General features: G+C 35.3%; 1 protein-coding gene across 3 annotated transcripts in view; it reads left to right on the top strand.

Moving 5' to 3' along the window:
• The window catches only part of RASAL2 (RAS protein activator like 2), a 401,507-nt gene that overhangs the window by 136,632 nt on the left and 244,365 nt on the right, over nt 1-20,510 (top strand). Inside the window, exon 1 of one of the 3 annotated variants that reach the window (XM_070384882.1) lies at nt 11,726-11,932. The exons of the other annotated variants lie outside the window; for them this stretch is intronic. Within the exon in view, the coding sequence (XP_070240983.1) occupies nt 11,887-11,932 (46 nt within the window). The 5' untranslated portion in view covers nt 11,726-11,886. Of the gene's footprint in view, nt 1-11,725; nt 11,933-20,510 lie in introns of those variants that run through there. 3 annotated transcript variants of the gene reach the window in all.

The raw sequence follows: 20,510 nt of genomic DNA, 5'->3' as shown, positions 1-20,510 counted from the left end.
AAATCCTTCCATGTAGAGGAAACATTGTGGGCAAAAGCCGTGCAGTGGGGAAGGAGAATGTTAGTATGAAGGACTGAAAGGATTCAAAGGAGGCTGAAGGGATGGCGTAGGTAGGGACCAGGCTATGTTGAGGAATTTTGGTATGTTTTGTGTTAGTTTTATAGAGTAGTGGGAAGCAATTGAAAAGTAGTATGCAGGAAACTTGTATTTGGAAAAGATTATTCTCACTATAGTAGGAATAATGATTTACAGGGGACTGTAGTAGATGTAGGTAGATAAATGTAGGATAATCCAGGTGAGAAATGATAGTAGTTAATTGAGAGGAAATGGTGAGAAGTAGATTAAATATACTTAGGGAAGATCGGCGAGGTTCATGGATTTAATATTGAATGGTAAGAGAGGGAGATGACTAAGATTTGGGACTGATACAGTGGAGTGGATGTTATTTTTATTAGAATTAGCAACACTGGAATGAGAACAGATTTTAAAGGAAAGATCATGGGTTAGGTTTTATACGTTTTGAATTTGAGAGGCCACAAAACGTCTAATTGAATATATGAATATGTTGGTCAAAGGAGATCATGTCTGAACTGGAGGTATAAGTTGCTGTGGTAACTGTGAATGATGATATGCATGGTGAGAATATGGCGATGGGGTGCCTGGGACCCAGTTTGATAAACTCCTAACATTTAGAGACTAGATAGAGAAGAATGAATCTCACAGGAGACAGAGAAGGTGTGACCAGAGATGTTTAGAGGAAAACAAGAAGTTTTTATTTTTTAAAAGACTTTAATGATAGAATTAGAAGTCATCTGTGTTTTGGTTTTTATCTTAAAACATTTTATTAAAAATAAATTCTGAGAGTTGTCTATTAAGAATCACCTTTATTTAGCTCCTCTAGACATAGCTTTCTCAAGTGAGAAGCTGTGTACGTGTCAGGTGTGTCTTTGAGTTCTCTCACTTAGAAAGGAGGTAGTTTTTGCCACAGGAAGTGTTTCATCGGGAAGCAGATGTGCTCCAGTGATAGGAGATGGGAAGGGGATGTTTTGTTATTAATTACTTAGCTTTGAATAAACAAAGACTTTGTATTTTTGAAAGATGTCTTCTTCTGGTTTATAGAAATTAATCCTATTTTTAAAGCTTTTCATTAGTTGATCTAAGAAGTATGTACTCTGTTGTTCCAGTAACCTAACTCCTGAACTCTTGGTTAATTGTATTATGTCATATCTTCTATTACATAAGAGCATGTGAGATTTATAGGATAGAATTTCGGTATAGAAAAGGTGTGTCTTAAAAGATAGGAAGTGGTGGCAGACTAGTATTTGTAATCTGAGAAAGCTCAAGTTTTGCCTTTTCATCTCTGCTTGCTTCCCTTAGTTGAAAGAAATCAGAAAAGCCATTTTAATGAGAAACTGATATCCTATTTTAATGTTTAAAAAATAAAGAATTTAGCATTTAAACTAGATAACAATAAAATATCTTAACTCAGTGTCACAATTATGCCCCGTAAACCTAAATTTATCAACTGTATTCTGTGAACCATAGTTGGAAAATGCTAATTTAAAGAGGTTATATAGAATCCTGAATTAGGAATTAGGATACCCATGTGTTCTTTTTGTTTGTTTGTTTTTGCTGTTGACTAAGTAGTCATGGACAAGTTTTTTTCTCTAGCCTCATTTGATTATATTTAAGTGTTGGTTAAGTTAATCTGTGATGTCTTGTTTAGTTCTCTGTTCTCTAATTCTGATTCTGTGTATTGATATTAAAAGTTTCCATTTTTGCTCTGGGTAGATTTTTAAAATATGCTTATTTAAACTTTGTGCATTCAAAAGGAATAAAAATATACAGTCATTATAAAATTTCATATATTATAGAAATTAATAATATAAAAACATAAATCTATTAGCAGCAATAATAACACATTTTATTATTTTTAAAAAAGAAAATATTTAAAAGTAATAGGAACAGAATTTCTCTCTACGCAAATTTCATCATATGTATACTGACATATTAATGATAATCTTCAGTAAAAGTGGGATCATGATCTACTTTTTATAGTATATATTGCTTTTATACCTTATCCCTTAGACTTCTTACCACCTAAATTTCCGTTTTTTTTTCTTACTGTGACTATAGTATATACTCATAGTTAAAAAATAGAACCATAAAGATCTAAGGTGATACCTCAGTTGTACTCCCTACAGGCAATCACTCTTTAAAAATGTGTGTGTTTCTAGCACAGTTAAATATATGTGGTTGTTTTTGCATGGTATGTACTGTGATTTATTTGGGCATCCTCCTATAGATGGTCATTTGCATCTCCCTCCCTTGCTTCCTTCCATTAAAAAAAAAAATGCCACAGTTCTTAAAATGCAGAAGATTGTTGAATTTTTAATTGTGCTTTATTTATATGCTATAGATAGTCTTTGCTGTCTCCAAGGAAGAGATTTGGCTAGGATTGCTGTATCTTTAATTCTCTGCACACGACCATGAGCAAAGTCTCTATGTGATGTTCATAGTCACTCTCACAGAATATTTCAAGCAAATATTCTCACTTTATCCTGTAATCCCAATACGATGTTTTTATTTTGGAGAACTTGACTGAATCTCATGGGAGCCTTTAGAATTCCTTTAGTCTTTTTATTTAAAAATCTGTCTACAGCTTGTTAGTCACAATTTGTCCCGTGAATCAGTAGCATACATATCACTTATAGCTTATTAGAAATGTAGAATTTCAGGCTCTCACCCATGTGTACTAAAACAAAGTCTACATTTTAATTCAATCTCCTGGTGATTCATTCATACCCTAAAGCATGAGAAGCATTGGCCTAGAAGCAGGTCTGTTGCATTATCTTTACGCTTGGTCTTTGTGCCCACATCTTGAGTTTGATCCCTTCGTTGTTATTGTTCTGGTCTTTCTGAGGAGAAAGAAAAAAGTGAAAAGTTTGAACTAAAGAGTGGAATATACTTAGTTCAAGAACTATTTCAAACCCTGTGCATTTATTGTGCCTTCCAATGGTAAGGCTTCCTGTTGATATTTTTACCTGTTTTTTTTTTTTTTTTTTTAATACCATACCAGTATTAAGGAAAAGAGAAGATATAGTCAGCTCTACTATCATGCTTTATTTTTGGTGTTTAAAAAAGAAAATTATTATTATTTTATGTTTCAGGAGTTTTTCAAAAGTTTTTTAAATTGAAATTTATTTTATGTCATGCTTCTTTTGAAAATGAGGATGTGTATCATGTGATGGATAGTAGGGAACAGTTGGAGCGTTACATGAATTTTGTGTTTGCTTATGTGCCGTTTGTTGGGAAATGTTAGCTACATACCAAAAACTGTATCCAAGTAAAGCATGATACTGTAGGAGATATTGAAAGGCATACATCTTGACCAGCTACCAGCTACCTCAATTCCCCACACTTGTTATGAGCCACATCTGTCCACTTAAGCGTTACAGCTGTCATTTAGATTTCAGATAACCCTCCTTCCATCATGTCACAAAAACGAAAAAGCCACAACCCTTCTGATGCCCACTTCTACAGGCAAACTTCAGGGGTTTTTTTTAAAGTAACATGATGTATTTATTTTAGCATTTAGGCTTTTCTTAACCATTTAACATGTGCAAAATGGTCTACAGTTTTTATTAGCTTATCTTTTTTTATGTGTCATTGTTTCTAAATGTTTCTTCCCAAACCCACCTGCCTCAAAAGCCTTGAAGTTTTATTGTCGAATTTGTAAAGTGTGATGATTTTTAGAAATGTATGTTGCATGACATAGTAGAATTGAGTATAACAGTATAATCTCAAGATCAAGAGAACTGGAAAGAAATTGGTTCTATCCCTTGTGCCTTCAGTTCAGTTCAGTCGCTCAGTTGTGTCCAACTCTTTGCGACCCCATGAACCGCAGCACCCCAGGCCCCCCTGTTCATTACCAACTCCAAGAGTTCACCCAAACCCATGTTCATTGAGTCGGTGATGCCATCCAACCTTCTCATCCTCTGTCGTCCCCTTCTCCTCCTGCTCTAAATCTTTCCCAACATGAGGGTCTTTTCAAATGAGTCAGCTCTTTGCATCAGGAGGCCCAAGTATTGGAGTTTCAGCTTCAACATCAGTCCTTCCAATGAACATCCAGGACTGATCTCCTTTAGGATGGACTGGTTGGATCTCCTTGCAGCCCAAGGGACTCTCAAGAGTTGTCTCCAACACCACAATTCAAAAGCATCAATTCTTCAGTGCTCAGCTTTCTTTATACTCCAACTCTCACATCCATACATGACCACTGGAAAAACTGTAGCCTTGACTAGACGGACCTTTGTTGACAAAGTGATGTCTCTGCTTTTTAATATGCTGTCTAGGTTGGTCATAACTTTCCTTCCCAGGAGTAAGTGTCTTTTAATTTCATGGCTGCAATCACCATCTGCAGTGATTTTGGAGCTCAGAAAAATAAAGTCAGCCAGTGTTTCCACTGTTTCCCTATCTATTTGCCATGAAGTGATGGGACTGGATGCCATGATCTTAGTTTTCTGAATGTTGAGCTTTAAGCCAACTTTTTCACTCTCCTCTTTCACTTTTATCAAGAGGTTCTTTAGTCCTTTGCTTTCTGCCATAAGGGTGGTGTTATCTGCATGTCTGAGGGTGATTGATATTTCCCCCGGCAGTCTTGATTCCAGCTTGTGTTCCTCCAGCCCAGCGTTTCTCATAAGCAGGGTGACAATATATAGCCTTGACATATACCTTTTCTTATTTGGAACCAGTCTGTTGTTCCATGTCCAGTTCTAACTGTTGCTTCCTGACCTGCATACAGGTTTCTCAAGAGGCAGGTCAGGTGGTCTGGTATTCCCATCTCTTTCAGAATTTTCCAGAGTTTATTGTGATCCACACAGTCAAAGGCTTTGGCATAGTCAATAAAGCAGAAATAGATGTTTTTCTGGAACTCTCTTGCTTTTTCCATGATCCAGCAGATGTTGGCAATTTGATCTATGGTTCCTCTGCCTTTTCTAAAACCAGCTTGAACATCTGGAAGTTCACGGTTCACGTATTGCTGAAGCCTGGCTTGGAGAATTTTAAGCATTACTTTACTAGCGTGTGAGATGAGTGCAATTGTGCGGTAGTTTGAGCATTCTTTGACATCGCCTTTCTTTGGGATTGGAATGAAAACTGACCTTTTCCAGTCCTGTGGCCACTGCTGAGTTTTCCAAATTTGCTGGCGTATTGAGTGCAGCACTTTCACAGCCTCATCTTTCAGGATTTGAAATAGCTCAACTGGAATTTCATCACCTCCACTAGCTTTGTTTGTAGTGACGCTTTCTAAGGCCCACTTGACTTCACATTCCAGGATGTCTGGCTCTAGGTGAGTGATCACACTAGTGTGATTATCTGGGTCATGAAGATCTTTTTTGTACAGTTCTTCTGTGTATTCTTGCCACCTCTTCTTAATATCTTCTGCTTCTGTTAGGTCCATACCATTTCTGTCCTTTATCGAGCCCATCTTTGCATGAAATGTTCCCTTGGTATCTCTGATTTTCTTGAAGAGATCTCTAGTCTTTCCCATTCTGTTGTTTTTGTCTATTTCTTTGCAGTGATCACTGAGGAAGGCTTTCTTATCTCTCCTTGCTATTCTTTGGAACTCTGCATTCAAATTAGACATGGTTAAAAATTTCCTTGCATCACACTTTCCGAGCATTCTGTAGACTCCCTTGCTTACTATCAGTCCTTCCTGGTTAGCTGGCAGTTTCAGCAGGGCAGGGACAGTGTATTTTTTGTTCGTTTTTGTTCCTCTAGTCTTAGTTCAGTGCCTGATATGTGTACTCAATAACCATTTTAAAAATGGCCCCATACCAATATAAATACTTGTATATTTAGAGAATTCAGATGTTTCTTTTGGCTAAGCAACTAGAGTGATTCTTAAAGCTGTGCTTTAAATATTACAAATTATATATTAAGGAGGTGAATAATAATTAGCTGATACTTGAGGTGGCAGTAGTGTTCTTGTTAAGACACTTTAATCAGTAGCCAATTTTTATATTAGGATTCATAATGAATGTGGTAGTTCAGTGGTAGTGTCATAGTTTCTAATTAAAAAATTATAAAACTTGGAATCTTTTCTTAAAAATTATAAATTTGTTGTATACATTTGATAAAATTTAGAGAATGCAGGTGTCAAGTGATTGTCTTAAATTCAGGTGAAAGACAAAACTTGGAGAAATAACTAACAAATGATATTAGGCTATCATAACGATAGAAGAGAATCTGAAACATTTGCCAAATCCAACTTTAGCCAACTCTAAGAGAGGTGAATTTCTTCATTTCTTTGATTATCCCTACTTAGAGACTGTCACTTCCTCACTCTGTGTTTCTTTCGCTTTCTGATTTTGCTTGAATCTTTTATGTGCTATTTAATATTTTCCACTTCCATATTCCTTTAAATAGGGAAGTTTATGGTAAGAAGAATTGTAGTAGCTCCTTGAAAGAATTGGGTTGATGAGTTTAGAAACTAGTATAATTATTCTTACCTTACCTATTTAGTGTGTAAAAGTATTTTCTCATATAACACTGAGTCTCTGAATTTTACAGTGTTAATTATGGGGCTTAAGTTCTACTCTTACAGTGCAACTTTTCTCAAAATCGTAGTTTTAATTTTTACTGAGGTGTTTTAATAGGGTGATCTTGATTAACTTCCCTCTCATGAAACCTGTGAAATTAGATATTTTCTTATTAGTATTACTCAAAAGATATTCTGAAATAGGGACCATTACAGTATTAATAATAAAATATTTGTTATAGACCCAAAGGAAGTAATTTTGAAATTAAAAAAATTTACGTGTGTAATGTCTTATTTTGAAGTAATTTCAAGCCTAGAGAATATTTGCAAGCATAGGAGAAACTTGTATATACCCTTTGTGTGGGTGTGTCTGTGTGTGTGTGTGCACGTGCACAGGCACTCAGTCATGTCCAACTCTTTGTGACCGCACTGACTGTAGCCCACCAGGCTCCTCTGTCTATGGAGTTTTGCAGGCAAGAATACTGGAGTGGGTTGCCATTTCCTTCTCTCCGAGATCTTCCTGACTCAGAAATCAAACCTGTGTCTCCTGCATCTCCTGCATTTCAGGCAGATTCTTTACCACTAAGCTACCAGGGACCCTTTCAGTTCAGTTCAGTCACTCAGTCGTGTCCGACTGTGCGACCCCATGAATTGCAGCATGCCACAACTCCCTGTCCGTCACCAACTCCCGGAGTTCACTTGAACTCACGCCCATCGAGTCGGTGATGCCATCCAGCCATCTCATCCTCTGTCATCCCCTTCTCCTCCTGCCTCCAATCCCTCCCAGCGTCAGAGTCTTTTCCAGTGAGTCAACTCTTCACATGAGGCGGCCAAAGTACTGGAGTTTCAGCTTTTAGCATCATTCCTTCCAAAGAACACCCAGGACTGATCTCCTTTAGAATGGACTGGTTGGATCTCCTTGCAGTCCAAGGGACTCCCCTAGATTCAATAATTATGTACAGTTTACCCTGTTTGTTTGGTCATATTTTATATACCTTTATATGTGTAGTTTTTCCCTGAGTCATTTGAGGGTAAATTGGAAACATCATGCCTCTAAGATCCCAAAATACTTCAGTGGGAATTTCCTAAGAATAATAATATTCTCTTTCATAATGAAAATGAGAAATCTTAATATTCTATTATCTAACAATAGTCCATATTCAGATTTTGTCAGTTATCCCAATAATGTTTGTTTTATAGCTTTTCTCCCCATTTTAGGATCAGATCCAAAATTATGCATTACTTTTCATTGTTTCTCCTTAGTCTCTTGAATTACAACAGTTCTATAGCTTTTCTCTTATTTTTCTGACCTTGACACTTTTGAAGCAAAGGATATAGTTATTTCATAGATCTTCTTTATTCAAGGTTATCTGATGCTGCTTGTGATTAGATTTAGGTTATGCATTTTTTTTTTTTTACAGGAATAAATCACAAGCTATGCTTTCACAGTTCAACATATCTGGAGGTGTATAGTATTGGTTTGTTCCAGTATTGGTAGGTCTGTCTCTATGTATGTATTCATCCATATTCATTCATTATCTTCAATACATTTACTTCTTTTCTCAAGTCTTAAATACATGGAAAGTGCTTTCAGAATTGCTAAGTCATTATATTAGATAAGTAAACCTACTAACCGTAGTATTTGCAGTTCTTTAAAGGTAAAACTTAATTACGGGAAAATGCATAAATCTTGAGAACAATTGGATGAGTCTTGACAAATATACCCATATTCACATGTATATCAAGATTAAGAAAATTTCCTTAACCCTAGAAAGTTTCCTGGTGCCCCTTTCTTGTTAATAATGCTTTCCACCACTGACAACTGCTTTGTTGATTTTTTCCCCCTGTTAAAAATTAATTTAGCCTATTAGAACTCTGTAGAAATGGAATCATACAGCATGTGCTCTTTTGTGTCTAGTTTCTTTTGTTGGTATAATATCTGTGGTTTTCATTCACATTGTTTTGTTATTAGTAGTTTATTCTTTTTATAGCTGAGTTGTATACAGTGTATGAAACCATCACAGTTTGTTTATCCAGTCTACTGTGATAGACATTTGGGTTGTTTTCAGTTTATGGGTTTCGTAAATAAAGCTGCTGTGAACATGAAGTACAAGTTTGTGTATTTTCTTTTCTCTTGAGTAAATGCTTATGAGTGGAACTGATGTGCATTGGATAAATGTATGTTTATCTTGTGAAAATAAAATTGTCAAATTTGTTCCGTAGCAATTGTATCATTTCACGACTTCATGACTGATTATGAGATTTCTGGTTGCTCCACATCCTCACCACCATCTGGTGTTATTAGCCGTTTAAGTGTTAGCTGTTTTAGTGAATGATATCTCATTATTGGCTTTAATTTGCTTTTCTCTCAGTCCTAATGATGTTGAGTACATTTCCCACTATGCTTATTGACCATTCATATAACTTTCTTCATGAAGGGTCTGTTCAACTCTCTCTTCCTAGTCGTGTCCGACTCTTTGCAACCCCGTGGACTGTAGCCCACCAGGCTCCTCCGTCCATGGGATTTCCAGGCAAGAATACTGGCGTGGGTTGCCATTTCCTTCTCAATTTTACATTTTGTGGTACAAATTGTAAGACATTTTATTGTGAATATATTCTCCCATTTTGTAGCTTGCTTACTGACTGCTTATTGATTGTCTTCTAGACGTATTAAGGTTTTAATTTTTAGGAATTCATAGTTATTAATGTTTTCCTATCATGGTTACTACTTTTTATAAAACTTACTTTATTTTATTTTTGGTCGCACTAGGCCTTCAGTGCTGCATCTGGGCTTTCAGTTGTGGCAAGCAGGGGCTATTCTTTGTTGTGGTGTGTGGGCTTCCTTTTGCGATGGCTTCTTTTGTTGCAGAGGACAGGCTGTCGGTGCACAGGCTCTGTAGTTGTGGTTCATGCGCTCTAGAATGCAGATTCAGTAGTTGTGGTGCTTGGACTTAGTTGCCTTGCGGCCTGTGGAATCTTCCCAGATCAGGGATCGAACTAGTGTCCCCTGCGCTGGCAGGTGGATTCCTGAGCACTGGACCACCAGGGAAGTCCAGTTATTACTTTTTTTTTTAATCCCAAGAAATTTTTGCCTATCCTCAGTTCACAAAAATATTCTCTTGTGATGTCCTTTATAAGCTTTATCAGTTTATATTTTACATTTAGGTTTATTTTCCATCACAGATTAGTTTTGGTGGATTGTGTGATGTGTCATAAGTAGAGATTAGAACTTAATGTTTATTGTTTTTCTCTTTTTGCAGATTCACATTTCTAAGTGTCTTTTTTAAGCCAAGAGAAAATTTTATGATTGTAATATACTCTAATTTGATTTATTATACTTTTGGGAAAGCTGAGTACTTCAACACTTACTTAGTACAGAAATGTGTAAATTTAGAGACTATATAAACAAATGAAGATGAGATCATTATTTTATGATAATGGAAATAACTAGAACATTTTAACATGTTTCAAAGAATAGATATGTTACTAACTTTACTGTTTGGCAATAATAAGAAAGAGACTTAGTTAAGAACTGTTTTTTCATTGTACATATTCTACAAATGGATGGTTTTTTAGTTTTCCATATGAAATCATCATCTTTTATGCAGCTTGCAAAGTGATCTGATTGCCATGTTTTATCTCTTTTATTGATGGTCTTAAGTCTGTCAGGCTTTCCATTTGAAACCCCTATTTTCAGGAGTTTATGAGCTGACAGTTGAAAAAAAAATTAACCAGCAAAAAAACTTGGCATTCATGATCTTGGTTCAATATAAGGTACTTTGCTTTAATAAAATTTTAAGTAGTCAGCTCTTTTTTTTTTTTTTTTTTAGGTTGCAAATAGCACAAAGAGGAATAAAGGAATTTTTCTGGTTAAATAGATAGGGAATATTTTTCCAGACAACTTACCCCAATTAGATTTATAAAGCAAACTTTTCCCTTTTAGAAATCATTTAAGTATGTACTTTCCTGTGTTCCAGTTCCCACAAGATGTTGCCTTAAGATTTTCCTTTTCCTTTGCTATAGTTCATAGCAAGTATCCACTATCCCTTTTCTTTTTTCTGTCCACTTGTGCTTTTAAAATTCTCCCTAGTATGTTTACATTAAAAATGGCTTTATATTTTGGCATTCTTTTGTCCTTTTCCCCTCATCTTTGCAATGCCTCTTGCACAAAACTTTACCTATTGGTTGTAAAACAATATTAACTTTGAGAGAAGTTGTGGCATAAATAGCAAGAATTTTCTTGAAATGCCAACTTTAAAAACTATCCTGAAGAGCTGTCACTTAGAGAGCAGACTTTTAGGCAAGTTTTTTCTTCTTCTTCTGGAAAGTGTGTAAGTCAGCTTGAGTACTTTCACAATCCGTTTTTAACCCAATATCATTCACATAGTGAACACTTAACTGCTATTGGTCCCCAAAGGTGTCTGTGGGTTTTTTTTGTTGCTTTTATTTCACTTCTCATTTTTTTAAAAAAAAAAAAAAAAAAAATTTCCTGAAAACTCAGTGCAGAAATGTAACCTACTGCAGGAAGTGAGATGATCTTCTTTTGCTGTATTCTGAAGATAATTTGCTTCAGACAGGAGATTTTTGGGTGCTTGCTGAAATTTTGGAGATCTGGGAAAATGGGGGTAATAACATGACACCAGTTCTTAAGCAGCAACATCTGCTGTGGTTCAAAGCCACACAAAGAAAGCTGTTTAAGCAGTTGAATATTTTGGACTGCACGGACAAGTGTGGTTCAACTGCAAAGACTGCAGAGCAAAAAATTTAAAGTTTCAAGAAGTTGTTAAAAAATGGAGTCATGGAAGATGAGCATCTTTAAGAGACAAACATCACCGTGTCCTCCAAGCTATCGAAGATCTTTGTCAGAACCTGCTTATGCACACTCAGAGATAGGAACAAGCTTAAAGAGTTATCCATGGCGTGGTCCAGTGAAAAGCAAGAGGAAGAAAAATGAACAGGCTGTTTCCAGTCTAGGAAAGCCACTGGGTGCTTATCGGTGGCAAACACACCACAGCTTAAGGTTGAAAGGGGACAAAAAGGAGCAATTGGAAAATAATAAAGGAGACTTGGATGAACCACCACAACAAGCAGTCCTGCCAAAGATGGTTGGGGATAATATTTCTTCCTCTGGCAATGAAGTCCTTGGGACATCAATGGAGAAGCAGAACCTGGTAAACACTCAGTCACTTCGGGTTCCATTCAGCAGATCTCTTTCAGAGCCAGAACCCCGCTCCAGTGTCAGATTTGTTAGACGGTGGCCAACTTCAGTGGGGTCAGTGGAGTCTGAGCAGCAGGGATATTTCATCCGTGGCATTTTCTCTACTCTTTCCAATGGCTTCTCCAGGATGCTGAGTCTAAAAGGAGGGTCAACCAGTGAGCCAGTAAGAGAAGGTATATTGTGATGAATAAGGGGGAAGAGGGATTTTAATTATTTGTGTTTTATAATGAATAAAACATCCTATTTGCTCATTATAAAATAATTTACTTAATTAGTGCAATTTTTAAAAAGTATTAAACTATTTTAGAAGCTCAATGAATGATAGTAATTAATAGTAAAAAATTGATTTAGAAGGAATTTTTTTATTATGTTATACTCTGAACTCTTAATTTTGGGGCCTGTGTAAAATTATTTGTTTTGGTTTGTCTTTTACCCTTTTTAATCCCATTGATCTACTTTTGTACATTAAATGCAGTTTAGAGGGAGAAAGTATCAAATCATCTCCTTCTGACAAAGTTGAGAGTTAAAGAGAATTCCTTCTATTATCTCTTCATAAAAATTAACAAATGTTATTAGAGCTGTTTAGAGCTGGATTGTATTGATAGCTTTTAATAGGTGGGACTTCTGATCTGCTCATGTCTTGGTAATACACAATTTGAAAATGGAAGGAAAAGATGCAAATCTTGAATATTTAGGTTACAAAATAGAAATTTGTGTTTGATTCATTTCAGGTAACAGAATTGTCAATATTTAAAATAAACTCAGGATTTGTTTATATTTTAAAATGTTTTATATTGATGATAGTGTTTTAAGCTACCAAAAGAAACCTTAAATTTTATTCTGATTGTTTTGGATGTGATTGAGCTTATCTGAGGAACTACTTCAATTATGAGTTAAGACTTGTTATTGATTTTTTTGTTTGTCTTATTTTTGAAAACCTTAATATACTGATAATATTTCTATTGAGTTGAGGTCATTTTTGGATATGCTCTTTCCGTTAGAAAATTTTATCTTCTCTTTAATTATGAGATTGACCACATCAGCAGAAGTTTGAATTCTTTCTAAAATTGTGAAAATTGTTGAATAATTTTCATACTAGAATACAGTTTAATTTCTTTAAAAATAATGTCAGTGAAAAATTGAGTAATTTTCCAAGTGTATTTGTGCCAAAAATTCAGTATGTCTCCTAAACCTTGTTTTCCCTTTAGATTTTCCTTTGCCCAGGGAGTTTTAATTATACTATTAAGGAAATATATTTTCGTCTTACTCTTGGTTTATAGATAATCACTGAAAGTAAAGTCTTTCTTGATGTGCCTCTATTAACATCCTGTTAAAATATTTTAGAGACTAAGTTATTGCATTTCCTTGGAAACTAGTATGTCTGTTCCTTGCCAGGTGATCATAGGATGATCTAAGTAAAGGAGAATCAAAGGATAAGAGTTTAAAGGAAATTCTTAGAATCAGTGCCTCCCAGTAGTTAATGTGTATACATTTGATAAAAGAAATCTATTTTTGATGTTTGTATTTACAATCCTTTTTGGACTTTTGTACTTAACTTTCAGTTTTTAGCAATTTCACCAACCTGTTGGCAGCCCACTTATATGTGAAATCATCTGAGAATGTTTCCTAGCTTTTTATACACTTATGGTCTACTTAAAGTGACTTCCCTGGTGGCTCAGACGGTAAAGCATCTGTCTACAATGTGGGAGACCCAGGTTCGATCCCTGGGTCGGGAAGATCTCTGGAGAAAGAAATGGCAACCCCCTCCAGTACTCTGGCCTGGAAAATCCCATGGATGGAGGAGCCTGGTAGGCTACAGTCCATGGGGTCGCAGAGTCAGACGCGACTGAGCAACTAAACTGAAGTGATATAAACATTTTATATTTACTACTTCATAATATATTATACATTCTAATCATACAATAATTATGCAAATAGAGACATATTTGGAGTGAAAGGTACTATGCTAAGGGATTTCAGGTCCTAGAGGTAAAGGACAGAACATAGTGTTCCTACCTGTCAGATCAGCTGTTTTTATTTATCAGTTACTATGTATGGTATTTCCTGAGTGCTTCACAGGTGGAGAGTCAAGCTCTTAAAACAGAAGGATACTGTTTAATGCCAAAACTGGAGCTAATTCTTGTGTGTTGTTTAGTCCCTTATTCATGTCCCACTCTTGCAACCCCATGGACTGTAGCCTGCCAGGCTCCTCTGTCCATTGGATTTCCAAGGCAAGAATATTGGAGTGGGTTGCTATTTCCTTCTCCAGGGGATTGAACCTGCTTCTCCTTTATTAGCAGGCTCATTGCCAGATGGATTCTTTACTGCTGAGCCACCTGGGTAGAGATTTCTTTTTCTCTTTGGACTTATAGCTTCTGCCCAGCCTAGAGTCTACCCAAGTGGTTTTCTAAACTTCTGCAGTTGTGAACCTTTCTTTATTTCTCATTCTCCACAGGGGAAAGAATACAATTGGCCCAGGAGATCTGAATTCTCCTTCTATCTTATGCCAATTTGCACTTGTGAAATTTAATCTTAATTTCTCTTTATCCTTTTGTGGTATAGTAATTTCTTTCTTACAAAGTAAAATTTGAAAATATGTAAATTATAGTTTATGTAGTATTTGTTCACAAATACTGTGTAAGTAGAACTTGTTCTTATCAGAGTTGCTATTATTATTGTGGCAAGATGTGGGATTATTAGAATATAGATGTCTTTAAGAAAATCAATATATTTTAAAATTTGAAACCCACTAGTGTTTGTTACTTTTCTTGTTCCATATGAACTGCAATATATGAGAGGCATTAAATAATATAGCATGTATTTAAAGCATTTAAAGTAGTGTTTGGCACATAGCAGTTGTTTAGTACTTAATATATATATATTTATGTTGAGTTTTCATTTTTTGCAGTCAAAATGTTTTTTCCTTTTTATTGAAATATAGTTGATTTACTATATTCAGTATATATTTGATATTATTTCTATTAAGAAAGTAAAAATATGGGGATAGATAGTAATTTTTAAAAATAATGAGAAAGAGGATACCCAATTATTGAATTCATTATAATTACAAAATGTAAATAAATTGTAATGTTCTCTTCTTAAATTCTGTGAGCCTGAACTTTTTCTGAGCATATGCATGTTCCGAGCATAAACAAGTAATAATTCCTTGTATCTAATAATAGCTAAATACAGAATCTTATGCTTAAAGGAATGGAATATACCATGCGTGCATGTGTGCTAAGTCACTTTAGTCATGCCTGACTCTTTGTGATGCTATGGACTGTAGCCTGCCAGGCTCCTCTGTCCATGGGATTCTCCATGATACTGGAGAATACTGGATACTCCAGAATACTGGAGTGGGTTGTCATGCCCTCCTTCAGAGGATCTTCCTGACCGGGAATTGAATCCATGTCTCTTAAGTATCCTGCATTGACAGGTGGATTCTTTACCACTAACTCCACCTGGGAAGCCCTGAAATATACGTACTCAGGATCAATACCAAATTAAAGAGATAAAAGCTTAAAGGTTTCACTACTCTACTGTGTTTAACCCTCCAGCTGTATAATATATATTCCTTTACCTGCTACAATATATAGATCAAATGATACAGTATAAAAAAAACTAAGACTTGTGTTTCTTATAGCTAAAAATAGTTCCAGCTCTTTTGGGCCCATGTCTAATGATGTCACCATGCTTGAGATAGTGGAAGTAAATTGAAGCAACCAATAAAAGAGGATTAACTAAACAGATCAAATGAAAAAGATACCATATAGTCTTCATAACTGTTGGGCTTCCCACGTGGCCCAGTGGTAAAGAATCTGCTTGTCAATGCAGGAGATGTAAGAGATGCAGGTTCAATCTCTGGGTTAGGAAGATCCCCCAGAGTAGTAAATGGAAACCGCTTCAATATTCTTGCCTGAAAAATTCCATGGACAGATTATAGTCCATGGGGTTGCAAAGAGTTGGACATGACTTAGCGACTAAACAACAATGGAGATTCCTTAAAAAACTAGGAATAAAACTACCATATGAGTCAGCAATCCCAGGACTGGGCGGGAAAGTGCACACACTCACACACACACGTGTGTGTGTGGTCAGGTAGCATTCATACACACACATGGTCAGATAGGATTCTTCTGAGGCTTCTTCAGCTTGTAGTCAGGGCTGTCTTCTTACTGTCTTCTCACTTGGCCTTTACTCTGTGCACAGGTGACTCTCTAGTCTCTTTTTTTTATAGGGACACCAGTCCCATTAGGTCAGGACCCCACATGGATAGAGGAGCGAGGTGGACTGCAGTCCATGGGGTCATACAGAGTCGGACATGACTGAGCAACAAACACACATACCACCCTTCTGACTTCATTTAACCTTAACTACTTCCTTAAAGGCTCATAGTCACACTGGGGCCTAGAATTTCAACATATAAATAAACTTTAGGGTGACACAGTTCATTCCATATCACCAGGAAACAAAGGTCTCACAAATAATGAGGCCATTAATGCAATGTATTAGCAAAAATTCCAAAATATTATATAGCATAGTCAGATGTATGCTCAAACTTAATTTGTTATAAAGTTAAGTAACTTTAGAGAAAAATAGGCCATATCACTTTAAATTTATCTTATTTTTCTCATTTTATGTGTGTTTATTTTTGAAATGGTTATGAATGGTGTAAGTTATCTTCCTCCTTTTCTTTTAAGACTATTTCATTTACATTCCCATCTGCTGACCATTAACGAAAATGTTGAGGATATCGGACACTCTGGTACTATTATATTGAAATGTGGAAGAAGGCTCTACTGGACACTTCAGTTGTTTATATATTTTTCCCATTACAATTTTTCTTTATGGGTACATGCCTTACCCACCTTTTCCTGGTTTGTATTATTTCTTTGAGGGTATACCAGGGATGATTATACTGTGGAATACGATCATCTTGTATCTTGTTATATATATTGTAAGATTTTCTGCTTGAAAGCTATAAAACATTAATAATGTCTACAACAATTTATGAGTACAATTTTCTCCCATAACTTTACCAGATTGGTAATTAAACCTTAGTTTATTATAGTTTTGTGTTTGACTCATAGCATAGGGTGAGGAAAAGGAAAAGATCTTTGGGGTTGGACTAGTGGCTTCACGATTTTACATGTGCTGCTGTCTGGTTATATGCCTGAGAAAGTCTCACATAACCTTTCTGAGCTTTCATTTTCTCATCAGTAAAGTGTGGGATGATGATAACTATCTAGTAGGCTTATTATAAATAGTAAGTGAAACAAGATGCCCAGTGCTTATTATATACTTAATTAATAAACACTTTTTATGGTTTTTGAAACATTTATTTTTATTTATTTTTGACTGCTCTGGGTCTTGTTGCTGTGTTTAGGCTTTCTCTCGTTACGGCGACCAGGAGCTGCTGTTCATGCAGTGCATGGGCTTCTGATTGTGGTGGCTTCTTTGGTTGCAGCGCGTGGGCTCCAGGTGCACAGGCTTCAGTAGTTGTGGCGTGAGGCTCAGTACTTGTGGTGCTTGGGCTTAGTTGCCTCACAACATATGGGATCTTCCTGCACCAGGGATCAAACCCATGTCCCCTGCATTGGATTCTTAACCACTGGACCACCAGGAAGCCCAGTTTTTATGATTATTAGTTTAATAGGTATATAACATTATGATTATATTTTTATTAGTGAAGTGGTGCATTTTTCTATAAAATAGCTTATATTTGTAATATAATATTTGATTATTTTACAAGTAGACTTTCTTTTGTTTCTTTTGACTATCAAGTGGAATCTGAGTAGATGTAGCGGTATTTCATTTTTTTCAGTTATTCTGCATTGTAGGTTTTAAAATCATTTACATTTATCCCAAATATTTTGGTTTTCAAATAAAATTTCAGCAATTTAAAAGAGTTATTCAAACTCGAAAACATGCTTGTAATCCATCTTTGTTTCTTGATTTATGTAGAAAACTTATCTTAGCATTAGTACAAATATGTTCTTATAGTTCATCATTTTAAAAATTTATTTTGGAAATGATTAATTATATTCTATCTGAGATAGATTTAGTTGTGTGAAATGAGATATAGAACTAAACAAATTATTTGTAACATTAATAATGGTTGTAACAAATTTCTGTCTTATGTGATTTCAGTATATATTTAAAAATTTTTTATTAAAATTTTTAAATAGAAATATAGTTGATTTACAATGTTAGTTTCTGGTATAAAGCAGAGTGATTTCAGATATATATATTCTTTTTCATATTCTTTTCTATTGTGGTTTATTGCAGGATATTGAATATAATTCCCTGTGCTATACAGTAGTCTGAGTTCTATAAATAGTAGTTTGTATCTGCTAATCCCAGACTTTTCCTCCACTCCCTTTCCCCTTTGGTAACCATAAGTTTGCTTTCTTTGTCTGTGGGTCTGTTTCTGTTTTGTAAATAAGTTTATTTGTTATAGTGTAGATTCCACATATAAGTAATATCATACGGTGTTTGTCTTTCTCTTTCTGACTTGTGTCACTTCGTGTGATCATCCCTAGGTCTGTCCTTGTCGCTGCAGATGGCATTATTTCATTCTTTTTCATGGCTTACTAGTATTCCACACAGTGGAATGACTACTACACACACACTACGTCTTCCTTATCCATTTTTTTGTTGATGGACGTTCAGTTTGCTTCCATGTCTTGGCTATTGTAAATAATACTGCTGTGAACATCGGGGTGTGTGTCTTTTTGAAATAGAGTTTTTGTCTTTTCTGGTTATGTGCCCAGGAGTGGGGTTGTTGGATCATATGGTAGCTCTATTTTTAGTTTTTTAAGGAACCTCAGTATTGTTTTCCATAGTGACTGCACCAGTTTATGTCCCACCAGCAGTGCTGGAGGGCTCCCTTTTCTCCACACCCCTCCAGCATTTGTTATCTGTAGACTTGAGTGATGGCCGTTTCGACCACTGTGACTTGGTACCTCATTGTAGTTTTGATTTGCATTTCTCTAATAACTAGTGATGTTGAGCATCTTTTCATTTGCCAAGTTGCCATCTGTATATCGTCTTTGGATAAATGTCTATTTAGGTCTTCTACCCATTTTTTGATTGGGTTGTTTGTTTTCTTTTGTTATTGAGTCGTATGAGCTGTTTGTATATTTTGGATATTAAGCCCTTTTTGGTTGCATCATTTGTGAATACTTTCTCCCATAGGTTGTCTTTTCATTTTGTTAATTATTTCCTTTAGTGTGAAAAAATTTGCAAGTTTGATTAGATCCCATTTGTTTATTTTTGCTTATTTCTATTGCCTTGGGAGACTAACTTAAAACATTGGTACAATTTATGTCAGAGAATGTTTTGCCTATGTTTTCTTCTAGGAGTTTTATGGCATCATGTCTTATATTTAAGTCTTTAAGCCATTTTGAGTTGTTTATTGTGTATGATGTTAAGGGAGTGTTCTAACTTCATTGATTTACATGTGGCTGTCCAGCATTTCCAATACCACTTGCTGAACAGACTATTTTTTCTTCATTATATATCCTTACCTCTTTTGTCAAAGATTAATTGCCCATAGGTATCTGGATTTCTTTCTGGACTCTGGATTCTGTTTTTTTGATCTATATGTCTGTTTTGCTGCCAATACCACACTGCTTTGATTACTATAACTTTATAGCATTGTCTAAGTCTGGTAGGGTTATGCCTATACTTTTGTTCTTTTTTCTCAGGATTGCTTTGGCAATTCTGGGTCTTTATGGCTCCATACAAATTTTAGGATTTTTTTGTTATAGTTCTGTGAAAAATGGCATGGGTATTTTGATAGAGATAGTGTTAAATCTATAGAATTCTTTGGGTTGTATAGCCATTTTAACAATATTAATTCTTCCAATCCAAGAGCAATAGGATGTTGTTCCATTTTTTGAATCATTTTCAGTTTGCATAAGCAGTGTTTTGTAGTTCTCAGCATTATAAGTCACTCATTCCTTGGTCAGATTTATTCCTAAATAATTTATTTTTTCAATGTGACTTTAAAAGGGATTCTTTACTTTTCCTTTTTTGATATTTCGTTGTTAGCGTAAGGAAATGCAACAGATTTCTACATGTTACTCTTGTATCCTGCTACCTTGCTGAATTGAAACCACTATCAATTCTAGTGGTTTCTGTGTGGAAGCTTTAGGGTTTTCTATATCTAGAATGTCATCTGCATATAATGATAGTTTTACCTCTTTTCTTCCGATTTTGATGCCTTTTATTACTTTTTTCTTATCTGATTGCTATGGCTAGAACTTTCAATGTTATGTTGAATAGAAGTGTGAGAGTGGACATCCTTGTCTTGTTCCAGATTTTAGCAAAAAGGCTTTCAACTTTTTACTGTTGAGTATTATGTAGCCTATAGGTTTGTCATAAATAACTTTTATTATATTGAGATATGTTCCTTGTATACTCTTTTCTGTAAGAGTTTTAAATTATGAGTGGATGTTGAATTTTATCAAATGCTTTTTCTGTATCTTTTGAGTCAATCATGTGATTTTTGTCTTTTCTTTTGTTGATGTGGTGTGACACATTAATTGATTTGTGTATGTTGAACCATCCTTTTGACCCTGGGATGAATCCAACTTGATCATGGTGTATGGTCTTTTTTTATGTGTTGTTGGATTCAGTTTGCTAATGTTTTGTTGAGAATCTTTGCGTCTGTATTCATTAAAGATGCTGACTTGTAATTTTGTTTTATGGTGGTGTTTTGGTTTAAAATATTTGGAATGTCTTTAT

This window comes from Bos mutus, chromosome 16 (assembly GCF_027580195.1).
Source record: "Bos mutus isolate GX-2022 chromosome 16, NWIPB_WYAK_1.1, whole genome shotgun sequence".
In the NCBI taxonomy this organism is placed as follows: Eukaryota; Metazoa; Chordata; class Mammalia; order Artiodactyla; family Bovidae; genus Bos; species Bos mutus.
The sequence above is the reverse complement of the archived record's forward strand: the minus strand, read 5'-3'. Positions and strand labels throughout refer to the sequence as shown.